The 23,322-nt window shown below is 39.9% G+C and overlaps 1 protein-coding gene across 1 annotated transcript in view; it reads right to left on the reverse strand.

Annotated features, from left to right (window-relative positions):
• Nucleotides 1-23,322, reverse strand: part of Itga8 (integrin subunit alpha 8) — a 176,394-nt gene that overhangs the window by 106,120 nt on the left and 46,952 nt on the right. The window contains exons 9-13 of the mRNA XM_041630731.1: nt 22,429-22,472; nt 21,025-21,081; nt 17,034-17,086; nt 6,398-6,603; nt 3,862-4,053 (exon numbers count right to left, since the gene is read on the reverse strand). Of these exons, the coding sequence (XP_041486665.1) occupies nt 3,862-4,053; nt 6,398-6,603; nt 17,034-17,086; nt 21,025-21,081; nt 22,429-22,472 (552 nt within the window). The remainder of the gene's footprint in view (nt 1-3,861; nt 4,054-6,397; nt 6,604-17,033; nt 17,087-21,024; nt 21,082-22,428; nt 22,473-23,322) is intronic.

The following is a 23,322-nucleotide window of genomic DNA, read 5'->3' on the forward strand; positions in this document are numbered from 1 at the left end:
ATTTGTCCGTGACTCTGGATGCCTCCACTGTTTCAGGATACTATATGTTCTCGTCTCAGTTTCCCTCCCTTCCTTCCCTACATGGTTGTTTCATACTCAGCCCCCTCATGAGGTCAACTCAGAGACCCTCTACAAACAGCGAGGGGCAGTCCCCAAATGAGAACGAGCCTCACTTCACCTATTACAGAAATCTCTGTCCTTTGCTGTAAGCATTGCCTATAGTTTTAAGTTTGGGGAGGCAGCAACTAGTCCAGCCACAACGCAGTGTGTAGTCCCTATAGCAGAGCCAAACATATTGTTTGACAGAATCAAGTGTCTTGATTATCTTTATCCTAAGCCTCTCAACTAAAATAACCAACTTGGAAACAAAGCTGAGAAATTTAAAATCAGTGTTTCATTTCAAGTAATATTTTTCTTTAGATTGTTTTGCTCATTTTTTATTATCATTATTATTCTCTGGGAGTCATTTTGTTTTTATTGACTTAGGTAGGGTTGCCCTACTGGATGCTTACTGGGATGCCTGCATAACCTACAAGCCAATTCTTGTCTATTTTGTCTCTGTCTCAGTGTCTGCCTAAGTTCCTCCCAGAGGACTAAGATGAGTTGCAGACTTTAAGTGGATTCAAGTAAAATATGTCATCCTTGGAGTTGAGAGCAGAAACAGCTCAGCCAGTGTACAGAGAAATTTGGTCTAGAGAGGACAGGGAGCAAGGAAAAGGGAGGAGAGGAAAGGTCCAGAGAGGAGGATGAGGGAGAGGCAGTGATAAGGAGAGAGCGAAGGAGAGGAGAGAGAATACATGAGAGGAAGGGGAAAGAGAGAGGAGGGGGAAGAGAGAGGAGTCTGAGATTCAAAAGATGGGAGGGAGTATGGAGAGGAGAAGAAAGGAAAGAAGAGGGGACAGGGAGGGAGTGGAGGGGAGAGAGGGGAGGAGAGAATAGAGGGGAAAAGAGGAGCAAAGGGACAGGGGAAGGAGAAGAAAGAGGAAGAGAGAAGTGGGAAGTTAGGAGAATGAGAGGAGGAAGAGATGCCAGTGGGGGAGGGAAAACAGAAGAAAGAAAGGGAGGAAGGAAGGAAGGAAAAGAAAATGGAAAAGAGGACAAAATGGTAGAGGAGGGAGGAGAAAAGAGGACAGGACAGAGAGGAAAGCAGGGGAGAAGAAAGAGAGAGGAGATGATAATACATTCTAGGGCTTGATGAGTTCCTGCCTCTGTGTTGTCTTCAGATAGTTTTCACTTAAAAATTACTGTGTGTGTGTGTGTGTGTTAGCACACATGTAGATATCAGAGGACAACTTGAGAGAGTCTTTTAACCTTAATATAAATGTTCTTTTTCTTGCCTAAGCCAGATTAATACACTTTGACTTTTAACTGTGTTAGTGTATTTTAAATGATACTCTGGCGTGGGAAGTTCTTCTGTATATGTGTTGCTTTTATTAGTTAATAAAGAAGCTACTTTCAACCAATGACTTAACAGAATATAACCAGGCTGGAAGGTATATATATATATATATATATATATATATATATATATATATATATAGAGAGAGAGAGAGAGAGAGAGAGAGAGAGGGAGGGAGAGTAGGCAGAGTCAGAGAGACGCTATGGAGCTGTCAGAGGAGAGAGACATGAGCTGCTTACCTTGCCAGTAAGCCACAGCCACGTGGCGATAAACAGATTAATAGAAATGGGTTAAATAAAGATGCAAGAGCTAGCCAATAAGAAGCTAGAGCTAATAGACCAAGCAGTGATTTAAACAATACAGTTTCTGAGTGATTATTTTGGGGCTGAGCAGCTGGGAATGAACTAGTGGCCTCCTCCAACAACAATACTTGGTAAAACATTAATTTGAGTACACAGATAATTTCTAATAATTGTGGACTGGTACATGAAAAATAAGATGTGCCTTCCTCACTCAGTTCTTCTAGATGAGACTGTAGCCTATGGTACATTCATCCCTTACACTGGTAGCAACAGCACAAGAATGATCTGGAAAACAGAGGTGCTGCTTAGCTTGCTGTCCTTGTGAGGAGAAATGAAGTGTGGAAGACTGGATGAGGGTTCCTGCCAAGTGAGAAAACTACACCACTGCTTCAGTGAAGCAAAGACTCTGAAGTGTGCTTTGAAAAGTAGAGTGCTGACTTCAAGACACACATCCCTCAGCATCTCCCAGAGTTGGCCAATCAAAGCATCCAAAGGGTACCATGCCTTCAGCTTTTATAGGTAGGTTCAATAAGTACCTAGCATACCTGCTAAGTTCCAGAACCCCAATCCAAACCGCACTCCCTTACAACTCATCTAGGTGTATTATGAAGCCCAGTCTTGGCTGCTTGTTGAGAACTTGTGAAGAAAGACATGGGGAAGATTCTCAGTTTACTCCACCCTCCTCCCCTGTCCTACTCATTTGGAAGGAATGTAATCTGATAGAAAAATTATTTTATGTTAGCCCCATTTGACCCTGGTTCAGCCTTCACAGGAAGCAGGACACTGACGGATTGACACATCCTCTACTTCCTTGCCCTGTAGAAGGCACAGCCATTCTGCCTGTCAAGTTCTCTGTTACTACCAGCGGGGGAAAAATGTTTATGGCAGACATTATAAATAGCCATAACTTTCTCAATAAACTGAAATTGCTACGTAAGAGTTGGATTTAATTAATCACCTTGGCATAGTTGGAATAGAAACGGCATGAAGAATCTTGAATTTTTAATTAGTCAAAACTAGAATACATTATGTAGGAAACCCTCACCCCATCAAACTATGAACCATCATTGATTAGTATTGTATAGCTTAAGGAAACAAATGCTTCTTTGGCATTTCCACAGGTAACATTAGCACACAGTATAGTCCCAGTCCTCTCTCAGACCACCACTACAGCTCAGCCAGTCTTATGGAAGGTTTCTGGAAAACTTATAAGAAAATATAATCTTGTTTTGCTTAATCTCAGAGGAGAAACAAAAGCTAAATAATTAAAATCAAGGATCTATATTTGCCTAGTCAGCTTACTGAACTTCTTCCCCAAATCAGAAAACATCCTACAGATGGAAAACTCCCAATTAGGAGAAAGGATAGCTTTAATAAATAATCAAAGTTGTTCATCAAGTATTAATGATTTCTAAGATTTATTAAGACCATCATAAAAAAAAAAACAACATAGGCATGACCAATGAGCCACGAAACCAAAATGTTCAATGCTCTCTGCCAAATGTTCTGATTGCCAAGCTGATTCTTTAGGACAAACCTATATTTTTGTGGTGTCTGCAAAATATGAATTATCTGCTTGGGCTGTGTGGGTTGCCATGCGCCCTCATTATGGAAAAGGCAACGAGGAAGAGCTTGTGTTTCCTATCATGAACCATTTTGTTCTTTCCCTACATTAAACTAGTCAACCTGTCTTTGGAAATGCCAAGAGTTGGTTGGAAAACACACTCTGAAAACATGCAACTTACAGAAAAAAAAATCGAGGTTATACACTGACTAATGGTAACTCTGAGCTTAAAAGGGAATAACAGGTTAAAATAAATCGCTTTAGTCAGGCATCTGAAGCCAGCCGAATGTCAATGGAGACCACATTACTTTGGGGTTTCTATGAAAACTTAGGTTGCACAGTTGACAAGCTTTGTGTCCAAGGCAGCTTTTAAAGCCATCTTGCCTTTCCAACATTGTCTCCTGACTCTAAAGGGGCTGTTTGTTTTGTCTTAAATGCTTGTGAAAGTCCCTCTGGAATCATACCAAAAAACCTGTGCCATGTTAAACTTGACCTTCATCTTTTATGAGAGAAATGCTTATGCATAATGTATTTTCCAGAGGATGGACTCTTGCCAGGAAGCAAGAACTCATGTGGGAAAAGACAGTGAACCTTACCTGGGTAATCATTCTTGTCTATGTCTGCATCTCCTCTTAGAGAAAAGCCAAAGCCAGAAGGGATGGTGTGTGAGTCCCACATTCCCTGCAGAACTTGGGAAGGCTTGGTGTGTAAGCCTTTGGGGTTGCCATTGTAAATGAGCACTTCACCTCTTTGGTCCTTGCCTGCAAAGGGCACGCCGATGGCGATGTCTACAGAGAACAAAGGAAATTTAAAGAATAATTAAATACAATCAAAAGGCAATGTCATACGACCCACATGGCCTTTTGCATTTTCTAAAGGTTTCTGGAGTACTGTAGCAACAGAGAGGCCCCATTGCCTCCCGTCAGTGTGATGGATGTCGGCTGAGAGGTCACTGGGTGCTGCAAGCAGCAGGTAGAAAGCCAGTGAGATTCTCAAAGGCCCTGTGTTTGCAAAGTCTGTGTTTCAGAGGAAGGTAATGGACACTTTGAATAGAGACACAATTAAGGAAATAGTAAAAGCAGTAAATGGTACAAAACATCTTTTTTAAAATTACTGATACAGTGGAGAGAGATGACATTGTTTTAGGCTGGAGTGGTCAGGCATTGTGTCACTGTGCCTAGCATAGATACTGAAATTTATGGTCACAAAGAAACCAAGCATGTGACTATTAAAAAGGAAAAGCACTTCCTCCCCTTCCAGGAGAAGTAGCCTGGAAGAGGTGGAAGGAGGGCGGCTCATCTGAGTAGCAGAGAAGGAAGAGAACTATTTATATGGGGCCTCAATGTTGTACCTTGAAAGGTACAGCCAGGCACTACCATGTGTCAGGGAAGGGGCAGACCAAGTTAGTTACCGGTAGTTTTAGAAATTTCTTCTTTCAAAGATCAAAAGCTCCATTTTCACAGAATGTTTTATTTAATAGTTCCCTAATCTAATGAACTAAAAAAAGCCCATCTTATAATTAAGGGTACTAGAAAACCTAGATTGAAGCCATATCACCAACTCTCACCCTAATATGAAACATTTATCTCCTGCCATATGGGTCATTAGGAAAGTCCTGAATATTAAATAGAAACTATTGTAGTTTAAAAAGAAGTTTCCAAACAGTAACAAATGAGTTTGCCACATGAGGAACCTCATTTGTTGGTGAAATGACCCACTGTACATATGAGGAGGTCTATAAATCCACTTCCACTGACCTTCTGAAGAGAAATGATCTAACAACGGCATTATAGAAAATATAGACATTGCTGTGCGTTTGGTGGGAAGGACCACTTTCTGCACTCCCACTAAATCCATGACTTCCCAGCTGTCCCCAAGCTTAAGCCCAGCTAGTTTGGCATTATTTTGCTTGTTTTGTGCTCCAGACCACCAAGGCTCAAAACCCAAGAGATGCTTCTCTTAGCTTTTAAGAGCATCAGAACTGGCTTAAGGGCAAAGACAGCAGAAAATAGGATGAAAAAGACAACTGACACAATTCGGCATCATGCCTTGCTGGGGATAGCTGTCTTAGGAAGCAGCAAGCCAAGCTACTTTGAGGAGAAATGTCTTTTTCATTCTCTCAGAATAGCATCTAACATGCACTTGGTTTTTGCCTCCATTCCAGAGCTTGAGTCAAGGGCCTCCTACATGCTAGGCAAGGGCTCTACTGTATCCATGACCCAAGCATGTGCATTTGTAGAACTCTCAACATCCACTCTTTACTGAGAAATTCTTTTGCAAAGAAATTCTGAAACACTTGGTACTGGTGCCTGCGACTATCCCTCTGATGGGAATCCTCCCTATGCTACTTAGGGACAGAAAATTCCTCTTATACCTTCTTCTTTGAATGATAAATACACTGTATCTTGGTTCTTCACCTACATGTCCTGAAAATGTTCACAATTTTTTATGTGAGCATTCAGTATTTACTGAGATAGTATTTAAAAAGCATCTATGGATTCCTTACTTAAAGAACAATGTGCCCCAGATAAGAATTTAATACTATTATATCTCCAATATGGAAAGGGCCTTTGCAATGACATTTGCTGACCAAGAATTAGCCTGTAAAACAGGCATAACCAATATAGTTTCTGGGGTTTTTTGTTGTTGTTGTTTGTTTATGTTTGGAGACAGGGTTTGTTTCTCTGTAGCTTTGGAGCCTGTCCTGGAACTAACCCTTGTAGATCAGGCTAACCTCAAACTCACATAGATCCGCCTGCCCCTTCTTCACAGATGCTGAGATGATAGGCATGTGCCACCACTGCCTGGCCATATAGCTTCATCAGAATACAGTACTATATCTGCTAAGCTACCAATGTGTATTTATTCCCACTCTATTCATAGATAAATTTCTATATCTCTCAAGCCACCAGTGAGAAATCATACATGACAAAAATCTCTATGCAACATCTTAACTTTAATTAATCAAACCATGCAAACTTAAATTTATCTTGAGATTTTTCAAAATTTATTCAGAGTCAGCAATAATAAACCACCCCCACCATTAAGAATCTTTTAAGTGGCCATATTTTCTTCTTGCAACAGTAACACAGCCTTAAGATGCAAGCAAGTCCCATACATTGCTCTAATTACCGTTGTATCCATCTTGGTTCAGGTCCCCCAAGTGGGCCACAGCGCTACCAAATCTCCCAAAAGTCTCTGTGCCGGTGAGGACCTGTGGGTCTTGGAAGAGGAGGGCACTCTCTTGTAGGTACAGGTAGACCTGCCCTACTTCTCTAGGGTTACTTTCAAATTCACGGTCCATAAAGAGGGGTGCCCCGATCAAAATGTCGTCCATTCTGCAGGGAACAGAGAGAGGGGACAGTCAGTAGACAAGTAGACAAGGTTCTCTGGTGTGCTTGTGATCAACCAGAGGAGTCCTCCTCCTCTGGTGTGGTTCCTTTCCCGAGGGCCATTTTACAACCATCGGATTTCCTTCATAGCTTTGTTATGTCTACAGAGCAGAATGCCGGAGAAAAGAAAGGTTGTTAAATTATCACATTGAACTTTCCAACTATGCGAAAAATGACTGAGAAGCCACAGACATTTCATCCTTTCTGGCTTGTTAGTGCATTTCCAGAAACTTCGCACACATGGCAAACCTATCAAACAGACCTGAGCAGGTTTTCGTGTTTAAGGACCATGAGAGTTTGTCTGTAATTTATTGAACTGACCCCGACTTCTTGAAAGTCACAGATTTCAAATAATTTTTGTCCTGTCCTTCCCTTGGTTAAATAAAAGAAACCAGAGAAGTGATTAATGCTGGCTGGAACACAACTTTTTAATTACTGATGAGATAGGCAGTCATTCTGTGTATGTCATAGCTAGAATCTAATAAAAGATGTTTTTAAGAATTTAGGGGTGAGTTATAACTACTATGTGTTTAAGAAACAAAAGTGGCTAGAGGCGTCTTCTTCACAGAGGCAGACATCACTGAAGGGACAGTACAGGGAATTTTCTATTTTGCCAGGAGACTTCAAAGTATTTGATTTGATTTTTTTTAAAAAGTTAAGAAAATTCCTGCTAACCAAAATGTATACTTTGACCTCTCTGAATGAGCGCTGCTAAAGTGTGTCTGAAGACAAGTCTATCTTGGCAGACGCAATAGTATGAAGTTACAAGTTTACCTTTGACTCCTGTCTATGCAGCTCAATGTTGAGGTTTGCCAAGTTACCTAATAACCTGAATGCTCTCAGTCACATAATTTAACGATACATTGCTATGATATTCCTACTAATAGTAAACTATTAATACAGCAAGTATATTAATATCATATAAAGTGTGATAATAACAATGCTTTGGTATGTTAGTATAAATATATAAAAGTGATATTAATATATGACAAAATTATAATATAATTTTTAAAAAGTAAGGAATGGGGTGGGAAGCTTTTGAAAGCCACATACTTTATTCCTTCTCTTCCTTCTCTTCCTCTTTTTATTGTTCCCTCCTGTTTTCCCCCTCCCCCTCTTCCCTCTTTCTCTTCTTTTCTTCCTTTATTTCTCCATTTCTCTCTCCTTCCATTCTTGCCTCTTCTTCCTCTATATTTTCCTTTTTGACATAATCTCCTTACGTAGCCCAGGCTGGCCTTGAACTCATGATCTTTCAATCTCAGCCTCCCAAACGCTAGAGTTATAGATGTGCGCCACCATGTCCAGCTTTAGAGCCAAAATCTTTCAGAAGCTCTAAGTAGTGTGACTGTCTCACTATACTGACTTCATCTTCCTGACCTCTCCCTGAATTCAGAGCTCACCTATAGTAGCAGTTCACCATCTATTTCTCAGGGCTCTTTTCCTTCTGTTGGTTTATCTTGCCCAACTTCGATGTGATGGTTTTGTTTCACCTTATTATATCTTATGTATTTAAATGAATGAATGCAAGCCTTGCTGCTAGGGTAAAGGTTAAAAACTGAATTATATCTCCTGGAAGAGGAGGAATCAGTTTTCTTTAATAGAGTGGGTATATAAAGCACTTTAGGACAGGCCTCACATAGTTGACCTACATACAGTGAATTTCATATTATGTGTGGGCTTTTTTATTCGGCTAAAGTTTGGTGGGTTTTTTTTGTTAGTTTGTTTTGTTTTTATTTTAAATGTGGTTTTATTTTGTTTTCTTGGCTGTGTTGTTTTTTTGAGAAAGAACATCAAGTAGGGTCGGTCAGGAGGGGCAGAGGATCTGGAAGAGTTTAGGGAGGAGAAATAACATGATCAAATTATTTTTAAAATTAAATTGTTTTAAATAATAAAAACATAATAAAACAAAAAAGTGTATCGTGTACACCTGCTAGGTTTAAGACTATAGTGAATAATTTCAAAAGAATAGAGTGCTGAATATTGGGTGAAGTCAAAACTCAAAGAGGATATACTTTCAACTTATCACTCATATAATCACAAACAAAGCAACTTGAAAAAAATAAAATTAGGATCCAAAGTAGTGCTGAGGTTATGGACAGAGGAGAGGCTGGCGCACAGAAGGAACAAAGAGACACTGATACGTGGAAGTCTACAGGATCTGGGAGGAAGCATTCCAATGGCCATGTTGAGAGTGAAGGAAGGCACCAATGAGCAGAGGCAGAGAACACTGAGTGGTGGAGGTGAGCTCCGTGACTTGAGCATTCTAGCATATTCAGTTGGAAAGGTAAAACGTATAAGCAGTCCTTTGAATTCAAAAATTGAAAGATAATCATGTATACCAATATTATATATTCTAGTGTTATTGTATGTAATATTATGTAACACCATAGGTTATTTTATGATCATGTTATATTTATATAACATACAATAAGAACTTTAAGCCAAAACCTATTAAACTTGGGCAAAATGTCAGAAAAGATACCTTCTCAAAGAGGATACACACATATGAGAAGATGTTCAATATCATGTCGTTAGGAATTAAAAATTTAAATAATGAGGCACTACTGTAAATTGCTTGGAACAGCTGAACTCCAGATGCTGTTATTGCCAAAAGTTAGAGTGGCTCTGGAAATATGCAAATCAATACAGCTGCTCTGAATCAATCTAGCAGGTCCTTACAAAGCTACACATAGGATGGTCACATATGATCTCACATATGATGATCTCACTTGATTTACAGTCCTCTTTAGTTTTCCAAGTGAACTTGATATTTAACGCACACATGAAAATCCGCATGCAGATCATGGCAGCATCACTGCTAAAGCTTGGGAAACAACCAAGATGCCCTCAAAAGCCGTGTTACATCATCTAGCAGAATGTTCATCAGCAAAGGAAAGGAATGGGTACAAAACCATGGAAAGATGAAGAAAATGACACTTACTACTGATTGAAAGAAGCCAGTCTAGAAAGACTACACATTTCAGGCAAATCCCAAACCGTGGAAACTAGGAAGAGCAGTGATTGCAGGAGTAGGGTAGGTGGAGGGGTCAGGAAGAGGTGCCTGGGGTTTGTAAGGTAGTGACGCTGTAATGTCGCCTGTGGGTGACACGGGAATGATGGATACATGTAGACACACACATGGGAAGAGTCATAGGACCTTATAGTAGAGAGTGAATCTCCCTGCGAACTGTGCCCTGCTGTAGTCAGTATGCTTCCTCCTCTGTAGAAACCCACACTACACAGGGACACGATGCTAAAAGCAAGAGGAAGAGGAGGGGTGGGGAGGGATGTGTCAAAGCTGTACTTCCCCATCAGTTGAAGAGCTGGGCAGTGGTGGCGCACGCCTTTAATCCCAGCACTTGGGAGCCAGAGACAGGTGGAACTCTGAGTTTGAGGGCAACCTGGTCTACAGAGAGCTCCAGGTCAGCCGGGGCTACACAGAGAAGCCCTGTCTCTCTGTCTCAAAAAAAAAAAAAAAGAGCAATTGAAGAAAGTTGAATACAGATGAAATGAGAAAAATGGGAATTTTGGAATAATATTGATGCCGATTTAGACCTAGGACTGTGGTAAGCATGTGTAGCACGGTGAGGAGCTGTATTTGTTAAATGTGGACAACACAGAAGAGACTGCTTCACTGGATACCATTGCAGGCATCTCTCCCTGCTCCCTCTTGGCCACCCTAACTCCTTGAACAATGACATTTAACAAATGGCAGGTGTTATGGAGGACTTGGGCTGTCTTGCAAGGAGAATACCCAATACTTTTATTTTATACCAATACAAATAGGGCCAATGAGAAGCCAAGGACAATGGCATGGGGTTTTGATCCTACTTCATGTTCTGGCTTTGTGGGAGCCTGGCCAGTTTGGATGCTCACCTTCCTAGACATGGACAGAGCTGGGAGGACCTTGGACTTTACACAGGGCAGGGAACCCTGACTGCTCTTTGGACTGGAGAGGGAGGGGGAGAGGAGTGGGGGGAGGGGAAGAAGGGTGGGAGGAGGGGGAGGGATATGGGAGGCTGGGAGGAGGCAGAAACTTTTTTTTCCCTTTTCTCAATAAAAAAAAGCAAAAATAAAAAAATAATAAAAAAAATAAAAAGAAGCAAAAAAAAAATCATTTGTGTCCAGAAAGCGAAGTTCATTTCCTTCTTTGTTGTGCAAGAGCCACAAACAAATAGAAGCAACTCTGGAATGGTTGAAGCCCAGAGATGCTTTTGGAGCAGGCTACCCACAGTAGCAGACACAACATACTGAAAAACACGCCTACGCGGTGAGGAGGTGGAGGCGGAGGGACTGTAATTCAGGACTGGCTGTTATTTTTGTTTTAGATTCTAAAACCTAAGAAGGAGTCCTAAACAAACTTTTCTCTCTCCCTCCCTACTTCCCTCCATCCCACCTTTCTCCTTCCACCCCTTTCATTCTTTCTTCTTTTAAGCAGCATCTGTCTCGCCCAAATTGGCCTGAAACTCACAATCCTGCTGCTTAGCCTTCCAAGTGCTGGGATTACATGCTCACAACCAACTTAAGATGTTCCAAATACATGTCAACCCGCTCCCCACACAAACAAGACTAAAACCATCACATCAACTTATTGTGCCCCATCTGGAGAAGAGAACAGGGATCCTTACTTCCAGCCCCTGCTCTTGTACCAGGGTGCCCTGGCTGGCTGTGTTTCTGTGACTGTCACATAAACGTGAAGATGCATTTGTTAACCGTCTAACTGTGAGTGCGGAGCCTCAAAGTAGGATACACAAAGTTACTAGTTCTGCATCACAGAGACTAACAGAAGCAATTCCTCATTCCACAAAGAAGGAACAAAGCCATCTAATTGGTTCCTGTGGGTGTGGTTCTGACATGGGTCGCCAAAATTGGCCCAATACTTTTGTCCTTGTAAACCCAGGATTCTAGAAGTGGGAAATGATCACGAGGGACTGGAGCATTCGTGGAGCGTTTGAATTACAAGGTAGCATGGTGAGAGCATTGATTGATCTTCTTAGAAATATATTTCCCTAGATGTTTAATTATGTCTATTAAAATACTCTAAATATCTTTAGTTTACACATATGCTCTCATAGAATTAAGAGACAATTACCAGCTCAGATTCAGCTGCCACAATATGCTTCAAAGACTACTTTTCACTTGCTATATTATCTTACATGCTTATTTAATTACAGTTCATGTGATTGTTTAGGCTAATGCTTTAAAATCTTGATTTGCAACCCATTAGAAGATTATGAAATAGGAGTCTGCAGTCGGGATCCAGACACAGAGCAGGCAAGATGTAACTGCCTCGCAGAAAAAGGTACCGAGCCATGTGGCTAACATAGACAAGAATAATGGGTTAATGTAAGTTATAAGAGTTAATAAGAAAAAAAACAAAAACAAAAAGAGTTAATAAAAAGCCTGAGATAATGGGCAAATCAATTTATAACAAAAAAAGATTTTGAAATAGACTGAATGGGTTCCCAAAACAGATTTTTGTTTTAAAAAATGATTATAATAATAGAAAACAGAGTAAATGCATTATACAAAATGAGGATAAGGAGTGTGTGTGTGTGTGTGTGTGTGTGTGTGTGTGTGTGCTGGGGTATGATGCAAATGTATTTCCTTTCTAGGTAGGGTGCAAGCTGGTTTTGAATTTGTTATATAGCCAAGGATGACTTTAAACTTCTGATTTTTCTGTTTCCACTTCCCAGCTGCTAGGATTACAGGCATATGCTACCCTGCCTGATTTTTTGGGGTACTCTAACCCAGAGCGTCTGCACACTGGTCCAGCACTCTACCACCTATAGTCCCTGCTGGCAAATGCCTTTGATATTATGGACGATAGGTACTAAACTCTGTGCTTTTAATGATAAGGTCTTGCTATGTAGCCAATACTGGCCTTGAACTCATGATCCTCATGCCTCAGCTTTGGAGCATTGGAATTATAAGAGTAAGCCATCGTATGTGGACAAATCCTTTACTTGTGTGTTACAATTCAAGTTCAAAAATCTGAAGTACTTACTAGCATAGATGACTTTTGATGACCATCTGATCAGTAACGGTGTATGGCAGGCTGGTGCATATTCCAAAAGAATACGTATAGAAAGATTTTTAAATATGTTCAAATGTTTTTAATAAGGTAGTTATGAATAAATGGTGTTAAAGATGTGTTTTTACTTAAACTATTTCCTTTAGTGGTGGTATAAGTGAGATTTAACTTCCTTAGGATAGGTATTTCATGGAGGTAAGATAGCGTATCAACGTCATTTTATCGGAAAGGCGTTAAGTTTAAGTATGTTCTACTTAAACACCTCTGTGAAGCATATAGGTTTCAATTTTCTCTCTTATTTATGTCTAAATCGACTCTGATGACCTAATATAATGAAAGGGTCAACATCTCTTCCTCAAGTGACATGTGAAACAGGACATCACAGTTACCATTTGTGATAAAGCATGAGAGAATACACTGAGAACATCAAATATGAGGCATCAGAATATATATTTCCTGCAGATGAGAGCTATCATGCTAATTTAATATAGGAACCCCTTCTTTTTCTCCAGGAGTAAAATTTGTATGCTAATACCTAGCATTAATATTCATAGTGAATTTGCTTATTAAAGGAATTCAGAACAGTGGGCTGCAGAGTTGATATTAAGGCAACCTAACTGTGATAGGCACTAGGAAAGGCAGGTCAGCTAGTTACCCTAGTCAAATGAACCTAACTTATAACCTTTTTATGTTTTTTTAATTTTCTACCTAATTTACTCATAACAATTTCTCCTATGTGAATAAAAAATATTTGGACTGAATCCAGCTTAAAATTATAAGCTACTTTCTTTCAAAAAGTTTCTCTACAAAGTGTTGTCAATTTCACTGATGGCTAAAAGTCTGTTGAAAGGTGTCTCCTTTGGTCTTGTCCAAGCTATAAACAATGAGTGTGGAAATATCCATGGCTTCAATTTTAATTCTCTGAGTTTCTGAAAAGGATAAGTAATACTCCACAGTTCAATTACTACAATGAGAAATTAAAACAGATTCTCTTATCTACAAATATAATGAAAATTACTGTCTCCATTTTCCATTCTAGAAATTCATAAGAAAGTTTACATAGATGAATTCATAGTATGAGCTGCATCAAGAAACAAAAACTGAGGTTAGTTCTGTCAATCTTTATATATCATCATTCAAAAACTATGACAGACTTGATAATATTCCCCACCAGCCAGTGCGTACTCAACTGTGTGGTCTAAATGTTTGGAATCCATTTATAATACTGGTAGACTTTTTTCTAAATAAAAATATTTATCTGTGGTGATGAATATTTGTAAGCCCAGAACTAGGGAGCCTGAGATAGGAGGGTCATGAGTTTAAGGGCAGCCTGGTAACAAGGCAAAAATCTACCTAAAAATAAACACATGCATTATATAAATGCTTATGGTAAAATCAGCATCAATCATTACCTTGTCATCTTGCATAATGTCACCTTGTTTTCTTTCCTGATGTTTAGATTTTGGTAAGAACCTTGGTTCTGTTGTATACCAGATGAACATGTGTGTTACCAAGCAATCTTCATTATCAGTCTCACACACAATGGTACCTAGTAATCTTTTGGTGTGGAAAAAGTCTAGTTCCGTCCAGAGACAGACAGACAGACAGACAGACAGACAGACAGACAGACAGACACACACACACACACACACACAGAGAGAGAGAGAGAGAGAGAGACACAGAGAGAGAGAGAGACACAGAGAGAGAGAGACAGAGACAGAAGACAGAGAGAGACACACAGAGTAAGAAAGTAACACTGAATATGTATGTGTTAAAGGGGTGTGGCCCTCCTAAACATGCATCACCTACCTAAGTAATTTTCTTGGCTCTCTGAGTAAACTATATAAACCACTACCATTGTGATCTTAGATATCACTTTTGTTGTCCAGCTCTATCATGGATCTGCCTTTGATCAATCCCATTTGCTTCCAGAATACATTTATTTGTGATGGGACCTTAAATTTCACAGTATCCAAGTAATTAAAAACAGCAAATTATTAGAACACTGAAAATCTCTGGGCCCTTCATCTGTGAGAAAAAAATCCCCAGTAGTTCACAGGAGAATGACTCCCGTGGAGGCAGATTCCTTTTCCCCTCCCTGCGATGTTATGTAGCCATGTCTATTAAGCACAGTGGGATCTATACCTTTCATAATCCAAGTTCTCATCATTCTTCAAGCCCCTTTATCATTTCTAAAATATTCCAGAAACTCCCACCTCTGGGAATTTATACTCTTGCCATTTGGCAGGGAACTCCTTTCTACTTATGGCTTTCTTGGTTCTCATGCTACAGTCCTGTCTTGGTGTTATCTTCTCATACAGACTTTTATCACGTGTTTGCTTCGAAACAGCATCCTTCCCAATATGTCCTCTCTGTTTTCCTCTACAAATTAGAGTCAGTAGAATTCATTTTATAGATCAGGTTTAGATTCAAAGTAAATTGGAGCAGAAAGTACTGAGGTCTGTGTTGCTCTCTGACAGGTCGCCTTCTCTACCCCTGTGTCTCCTATTATAGAGGACACTAATGAAACAACAAACCAACATTCAGGAATAATTATCCAAGTGCTTAGTTTACCAGGAACTCAGGGATGTTGCCTTTAACTTTATGGGGTTTAGCGACTAGGCAACAACTGTATCTTATATGTTTATTTTGGTTGATAGTGCTCTGTGTTCTACTCCTTCTTCCTTTCCTACCGTCTAGGATCTTGAGCAAGAACTGATATTCTTACAGCTTTCAATTTGCAGAATAATCATTGCAATATACAGTACATATCTTTTTCAGCTTGGCTTCTTTCACTTCGTAATGTGAGTCTTTCTTTCTTTCTTTTTTTCTTTCTTTCTTTCATTCTGTCTGTCTTTATCTCTCTCTTTCTTTTTCTTCCTTCCTTTCTTTTTTTGAAAGCTCTCATCTTTTATAATGCAGACTAAAGCCTTATTTTCTAGATTTACTATATCTTGTTTATTCACTTGTCTACTGGAGACATCTTTGTTTCTAGTTCTTCTGAAGAAGATACCACCATCTGACAGGCTCTTCACTTGACTTATTAATTTGGAGTAGTGTCTCCTATCTCCCCAGCTCTAACATGATTTTCACGGTAGAGCAGCACTCAGCCAATGCATAGTGGACAACAAAAGCATGTCCAACAAGAAGATAGCAGTAAAAGCATTTTCAAGAATGAACTGATTGTTCTCCATTCCATGTCACACCACGATATGTAAAGTATATTTCTAGTGTTGCTAATGTGAGAGAGAAATAACCTATTAAAGATCTATCTAAAGTGATTGGCTCTGATCCTGGAATACAATAAGGATCCTTCAGATACTTACTTTGTACAAAAACATGTCATCTCTGTGAGAGCAGAGAGTCATCTGTCTCACTTGTACGGTGCTTTGGGTGCCTGAGAATGATACCTTTTATACGAGATTCTCCAACCACATTTGTTACATGGATGAACAGTACATCTCAATTTAGAGGTTCTCCCTCTCCCTTCCCCTCCCCTCCCCTCCTCCTCCTCCTCCTCCTCCTCCTCCTCCTCCTCCTCCTCCTTCTTCTTCTTCTCTCTCTCTCTCTCTCTCTCTCTCTCCTTCCTCCTCCTCCTGTACTCCCTCCTTCCCTTGCTATATACTCTGTCCACCCTCTACACTCTAGTGTTTACTTTGAACTCACGGTCCCTGCTTCAGTTTCAAAAAGGCTTATGTTACAGACCTGCACATTCACTGCCACCCTTGGCCAAGAGTTTTGTCTAATATTTTGACAAATTATCTCTTAAGTGCTTTGATAAAACAAAGGGGTGTGCAATCATTTACTTTTGATCCAGTTACTTCTATGCAAGCACAGTTCAGTAGTGGAGTATAGTTCAAGCGCAACTGTAATTTGCTGCCACGATTTGAAAAATAAAAGTATTACATATTCTCTATGGACTTTAGTGATATGCTGGCTAGAGCAACATAAGGAGGAAAAATTCATCACTGTGAAAAATCTTGATGATTATATCCCATGGAGGGAAAACCTCTAGACACAAAGAGAAATAGGTGAGCAAGCCCTTAACTGTGGCTGTGGTGTCTGAAGGACCAATGGCTATTTGTTTAATAATATCAGAGAAAAACCAAACAAAACTGTCCTCTTTTTAGAAGTGGCAGATGTGGAAAATCTCAGCAAGACATAAAATAAGATGACAGAGTTCTTTATTAGATGCATCCTCTTGTCCTGAACCAACAGTTAAAACAAGAGGGCCTCTATCATGTTCAGGAAGCACAGAGGGATGTGTTCTGTGAAGGAAATATGTAACATCTTTTATGTATGCACATAACATACAGCAGGGAGGAAGTGCTTAGAAACTTACCCATCATTGTTAACATCTGATACCACCACTGTGTATCCGAAATAAGATGCCATCTGCAATACAATAATAATTTTTGTGTTCAGGAAGCCATGTTTATAGTCACCTCTTAATTATTCATGAGAAATGACTTGCACTGTGGTACATTTTTGCATTTAAACACATAGACCCCTGAACTTGTTCCAAGTGTTCAAGTCATTTAGTCTAACCTCTGGCCTAATGAATAATTCCTTCCACAATAACCCTGACATCCGCTTGCATGGCCTCTGGATACATTAGGCCTCTTTAATTGGTGGACACAGCTGTTAGGAAGGTCTTTGCCACTTGTAGTTTTTTTGGGATATCTATCTATTGCTTTGACTTAGTTTAGCCATCTTGAACTCTGTAGAATTAACTCAACTCCACCATGTGTGGAGGATTTCAGGGCATTTTCAGATGCTACACTGTCCGACACTGAGATTCCACACACAGACTCAAAGAACATATGGTACTTGTAAGTACAGTGGTAGAAGATCTAAGCAGGGATTGCACTATCTGGTTTGGCCTCTCTATTATTAAATCACAAAATGATTTTGATTTTAGGGAAATTCACAATTCACCAAATTATAGTGAGATCATAGTTAATAAGACTCTTAAATCTTTTCAGTGACTGGAAATGCTGTAGAATAATCTCTCAGTTTCCCTCAGAGCTGTTTTTAAACAGTTTTATAATTCTTTTCTGTCTAGCTCACCATTTCATCCCACTAATGCTGTTCTTCATGTGTGTATGTGTTTGTCTCCACGCTCATGCATGGATGCGGGTCCATGTGTATGCACATGTGGGTGAGGTCAGAGGTCAACAGTTGGGTGTCTTCTCTAATTGTTCTTTACCGTATTTTTTTTGAGACAGACTCGTACCGAATCTGGAGTTTACTAATTAGGTTAGACTGTCTTGGCAGCATTTTCTTTCCTCTGGTTCCCCAGAAGTGGAGTTATAGGCTTTTACCATTGTGCCTTCCCCTCCCACGGTGGGTACAGGAAACAGAAAATCAAACGCTTGTGTTTGCAGCACAAACATCTTACCGAACACTCTAGCTTCATTTTTGTTTCTTTAGTCTACAATCTGATATTTTAGCTGATTTAATCTCCCACCCGCCACTAATTCACTGAAAATACAGCCCACAGAGACTATGTTCCAAGGAAGGCAGACTTCAGTTTGTATTGAGCTTTCTCCTTCCTGCAATGCCTGAGCAATGTGTGGACCAGAATATACTCCATTGTGATATAAAATCCCTGCAGAAGGACCACTGAAATTTACCAACCCACCCACCTTCAATCTCACCCCAGCCTCATTTATCCTACCACCTAACAAGATTTCAGGAGAGGAATGAAATTCCTTTTTGAAAATTTTATAGCAAGGGGTACCTGAGCCCTCAAATTTTGACAACATAGTATGAAAACTCTTTTTATCTATTGTAAACCTTTCCTAATTGATTCTCTGGACATGTCTCATCTACAGGGCAGGGTTACCTTCAGTGCTTAAAAAAAAGTGGAAAATTTCACCAGGTCACAATACCTAAAGAAACATAGGAATCAGACCATATTTGGTTGGGAAAGTGGTAGCATCCTATATTCAGACCATTGAACTGTTCACAAGAGCGTCTCAGTTAAGGACAGGGTATAGAGATAAATGCCTAGTTTCTTCAAGGAAGGGACACAAGACAGCAGTGTTTCAGGACTTATATAAAGTTGAGGCTCAGAGAAAGGCTTTGGGTGTAGTGAGGAAGAGAAGCAGAAGCCAGTGCCATCCACTCTGGCCAATAGGCCAATAGGCCCTGGGAGCAGCAGGTCTCCTGTCACAGGGAAGTAGGTTCTGAGAGCTTGGGTACATTGAACACCATTTACAATAGAATGAGATTGTTCTGCCATCTCATCATCTGGTGAGTTTTTGCTTTTGAGCTTACAGTCTGCTGTGCTGTAGAAACCTGGCTTATTGGCTAGCAATGAGGGAAGCTACGAATCCTAAATACTAAATGCATCCGGAGACTCTTTCCTTCCTGCAGTCCTTGACAACACACATAGAGAAGAAAGAAACCCAACTTAAATTTCTTTGCGTTTTAGCCAATCTGACAGGTGTAAGATGATATCTCAAAGTTGTTTTGATTTGCATTTTCCTGATCGCTAAGGAGGTTGAGCATGACCTTAAGTGTCTTTTGGCCATTTGAACTTCTTCTGTTGAGAATTCTCTGTTCAGATCAGTGCCCCATTTTTTAATTGGGTTAATTAGCATTTTAAAGTCTAGTTTCTTGAGTTCTTTATATATTTTGGAGATCAGACCTTTGTCAGTTGTGGGGTTGGTGAAGATCTTCTCCCAGTCAGTGGGTTGCCTTTTTGTCTTAGTGACAGTGTCCTTTGCTTTACAGAAGCTTCTCAGTTTAAGTAGGTCCCATTTATTCAGTGTTGTCCTTAATGTCTGTGCTTCTGGGGTTATACCTAGGAAGCGATCGCCTGTGCTCATCTGTTGTAGGGTACCTCCCAATTTCTCTTCTATCAGGTTCAGCGTTTTAGTATTTTTTCCAGGAATTTCTGGATTAAAAGGGAGGTTTTTGATTTGCTCTCTCTTCAGCATCCCTCCAACACACACACACACATGAACACATGTATACATATCTACCCAAACACACCACTGACAGGAAGCTCTCTCCTTCTTTGAGGACTTTCAGGAATTGACATCAAATGGTCTCTTTGCCATTTCCAGCTAGTCCCAGCATTCAGAGCCAGGTATACCTGTGGTTGTCATTTATCACTAGTAATTACTTAGCCACCTCATTAAGACCCTAGTCTTAAAGGTTTTGTTTCGATTTTCTCTTTTTTTTTTCTTTTTTTTTTTTGAGAGACAGCAAGAGAGAGAGAGAGAGAGAGAGAGAGAGAGAGAGAGGGCATGAAGTTGGGTAGGTAAGGAGGTGAGGAGGACTAGGGAAAGAGGGAGGGGAAGGAATATGATAAAATATATGAAAAATTAAAATAATAATAATAAACAAACAATTCTTTCCTTTAAAAAAAGACCCTGGGTTATTCCTTCCATGACTTGAATTAAGTCTTAGTCTTAAATGCATTATATAGTGGTCAAGGGTTTATTATTCTGACAGAACATGGAGTCCTTTCTCTGCTACCAAGAGGTTCCCTGTGGCTTGCCTTTCTTATACCTTGAAAGACCAGAGCTCATGCTGGGCCTAGTGGTTCATGCTTATAGTCCAAGCATATGAGAGGCAGAGGAAAGGGGAGTTTGAGTTACATAGTGAGACTATCAAAAGAAATAAGAACTAGAGGTTGGGTTAGCTCAGATAGAGCCCATAGATAATGTGTTCAAGGACCTGTGTTTCATCCCCAGCACCACAAAAACATAAAAAGAGCTCAATTCAGGTAGCTAGTATTAACTTCATAATGTGTGCTTAATTTTGTAAGTGGATATGGCAAAAAAGGAAACCCTTAAAACTAGAAGATTCTGGACTAGAGCTTGTAGTAGGTGTCATGTCTTTTACCAGAACCCTTAGTTCTGACTTATATCTTGCTTGCTTATAGCCCCTGTAGCCCTGAGAAACGTCAGATTTACCCAACTAGTTCCTGTGTGAAAGCCTTCGCGTTCTCTGCCCCTGGCTTTGCTTAGGCATTTCTGTTGTAGAGGCCTCCAGCCTTTGTACTACCCCCACCATAGTGTATAATTCTATACTTATACATATTCTTCAAACCACTATCTGAAGCTGAGTCAATTGAGGTGCACCATTATATCCATGTTATTTCCTGAATGAATGACTACATGATATGAACATTAGTTGTTTTGCATTAAAATGTCTTTCCCTAAGACTGGATGTGGTTGTAAACATCCATAATCCCAGTGCTTGGGAGGGTGAGGCAGGAAAACTGCAGTTCAAGACCAACCTGGGCTCCACAGTGAATTCCAAGATAGTTTGAATGAGGCTCTGTCTCAAAACAACAACAACTGAAAAGTCTTTACCTGCTCACCAGTAAAATTCTGAATGAAGGTCATATCTGTGGAGTTAATGATGGAGACCTGAAATTGCAAAAGCAAGACAATACATCATCTCACAGAATCGGAGAAACTGTTTTTAAACAATTGAAACTTAAATCATTCAAATTTCTTATGAAATGTAATAGTTGGTTAGCCATGTGTAGAAGTTGCAAAATTATAGGCCACCAAGAATAATTTTAGAAAAAGACAGTGGAACTTGCTTATGATTCTAAAAAGGGAAAATAGGTAAATGCAAGGATATGGGCAATAGTTAACATGTTGATCAGTTAATTTGTCTGAGCTTGATTTTGTTCTAAACAAATATCTATGCTTATGCTATTATGAGGACTGATAAATGGCTCTTTGGGAAAATAACCTTTCTTAATGCTATTTACATAGAATAATGTCACCTTTAATTCTATTTAGCCAAACATAAACCTACAAATTGTATATTGCCTAGACCGTTTTTATTTTAATTTATTTTTTGATACAGAGATTCACTTAGAAGATAAACTGATCTGGAACTTCCTGTGTAAGACAGATTGACCTCAGACTTTGGATTCTTCTGACTTATCAACCTCTTGGGTGGTAGAATGATAGCACCGCCATGCCCACCTTAAATCCTCGTGTGACTGCATGCATATGTTTGTATGGGTGCAAATGAATATGTATGCATGTGCATGTGGAAGTCAGAGGTCACCCTCAAATGTCATTTTTTTGGGAGACATCAACCTAGTTCTTTTAGGCAGCATCTCTCTTTGGCCTGAGGCTTACCAGTTGAACTAAGCAGACTAGCCAGCAAGTCCTAAAGGGTTCAGCCTGTTTCTGCCTCCTTAATGCTGGGATTACCATGTCTGAGTCGTTTTACATGGATTCTGAAGATAAATTTAGGTCCTCTTGCTTTCACAGTGAACACTTAACTAACTGAGCTATCATTCTCATCCTGTGAGCCATTTTTGTGTGACCTCGTTCTATGCATCTTTTTTTCTAACTTCATGGTAACCAGTTATGAGGGTCTTAAGTATTATCCTCTCAAACCTAACACTTCAGAATGTGCAATACCTTTGTAGAGGAATAAGTTAGGGACTTGGAGAAAAGTTCACCCTTTGGGTAGCTTTTGTGAAAGGAGGAAATACAAATGTAGAAGAAAATTTTCTATGTTTTGGATAATGGTGATTCTTTGCAAAAAGTGCACCCCACATTTTTGTTTCACATGGATCCCCAGAAACCATGCGTCAATATAGTTGCATTTATCTCCTATTGGGATGAGCAGAGAAATAGTACACTTCTGTGGTCGGAACTCATTAGTAAGGAACATTTACAGTGGCTTACATGGGAAAAATATTTCAGTGCACAAAGAACATGTGTGGGCTATACATTGATACTCACGTATCCAAAGTTCTGCGCTCCTCTTGGAATCCCAGCAACCAATTCTGGGAATAAGAAGAGTAATTTAGAGGGGGAGCCACATTAATTGATTAATTAGTGTGCTTATATATGTGTATTCATGCATATGGGCTGCACATGTAAGCAGGCATCAAAAGGCCAGAGTAGAACCTTGGGTGTTTTTCCCTCAGAAGATATCCACCTTATATTTTTGAGACAAGGCCTTTCACTGGGACATGAAGCTCATGAAATTATTTTGGCTATGTGGCTGGCTGGTGAGCCACAGAGATCTGCCCGCTTTTGCCTCCCCAGCTCTGGAATTAGAAGCACAAGCCATCACATTGTCTATGTTACATGGGTTCTGAGGCTCGAGATCAGGTCCTTATGCTTGAATGAGCTGTTCTTTAACAACTGAGTCTTCTGTTCAGCTCCTAGTGTATTTAAAGCTGTTTAGCGGTCAAGGGGAAAGATGATGGGGCCATGGAGATGAGTGATGGAGAGGGTAAAGTTGGGGCTGTGGAGATAGTGATGGAGAGGGTAAAGATGGGGCCATGGAGATGAGTGATGGAGAGGGTTACAAGGGTTTGCACTTGCTTTCTTCCCGATATTTCTTTACAGATGAGAGAAAACAAACAAGCAAAAGTCACAGTTTGAGCTGCTGCAATTTGCGAACTAGACAGTATACTCCTCTGCCTTTTAGGATTTCCTCCCCTCTTTGCGGGTCAGTGTGTGATCTAAACGTCACAGAGGCTTTGCTAACTTCCACTTTGGGAACCTCTTTTATACTGCCACAAAGATACATCCTTAGAAGGTCAATCATGCTGAGGCCCACATGTGGAACAATTGCTGATTGACCTTGAACAATCCTGCTGACCAAGAATTCCAAGTTAAGAATTC

Source organism: Microtus oregoni, unplaced genomic scaffold (genome assembly GCF_018167655.1).
Source record: "Microtus oregoni isolate MIOR12 unplaced genomic scaffold, Mior012 000035F_ref0000213, whole genome shotgun sequence".
NCBI lineage: Eukaryota > Metazoa > Chordata > Mammalia > Rodentia > Cricetidae > Microtus > Microtus oregoni.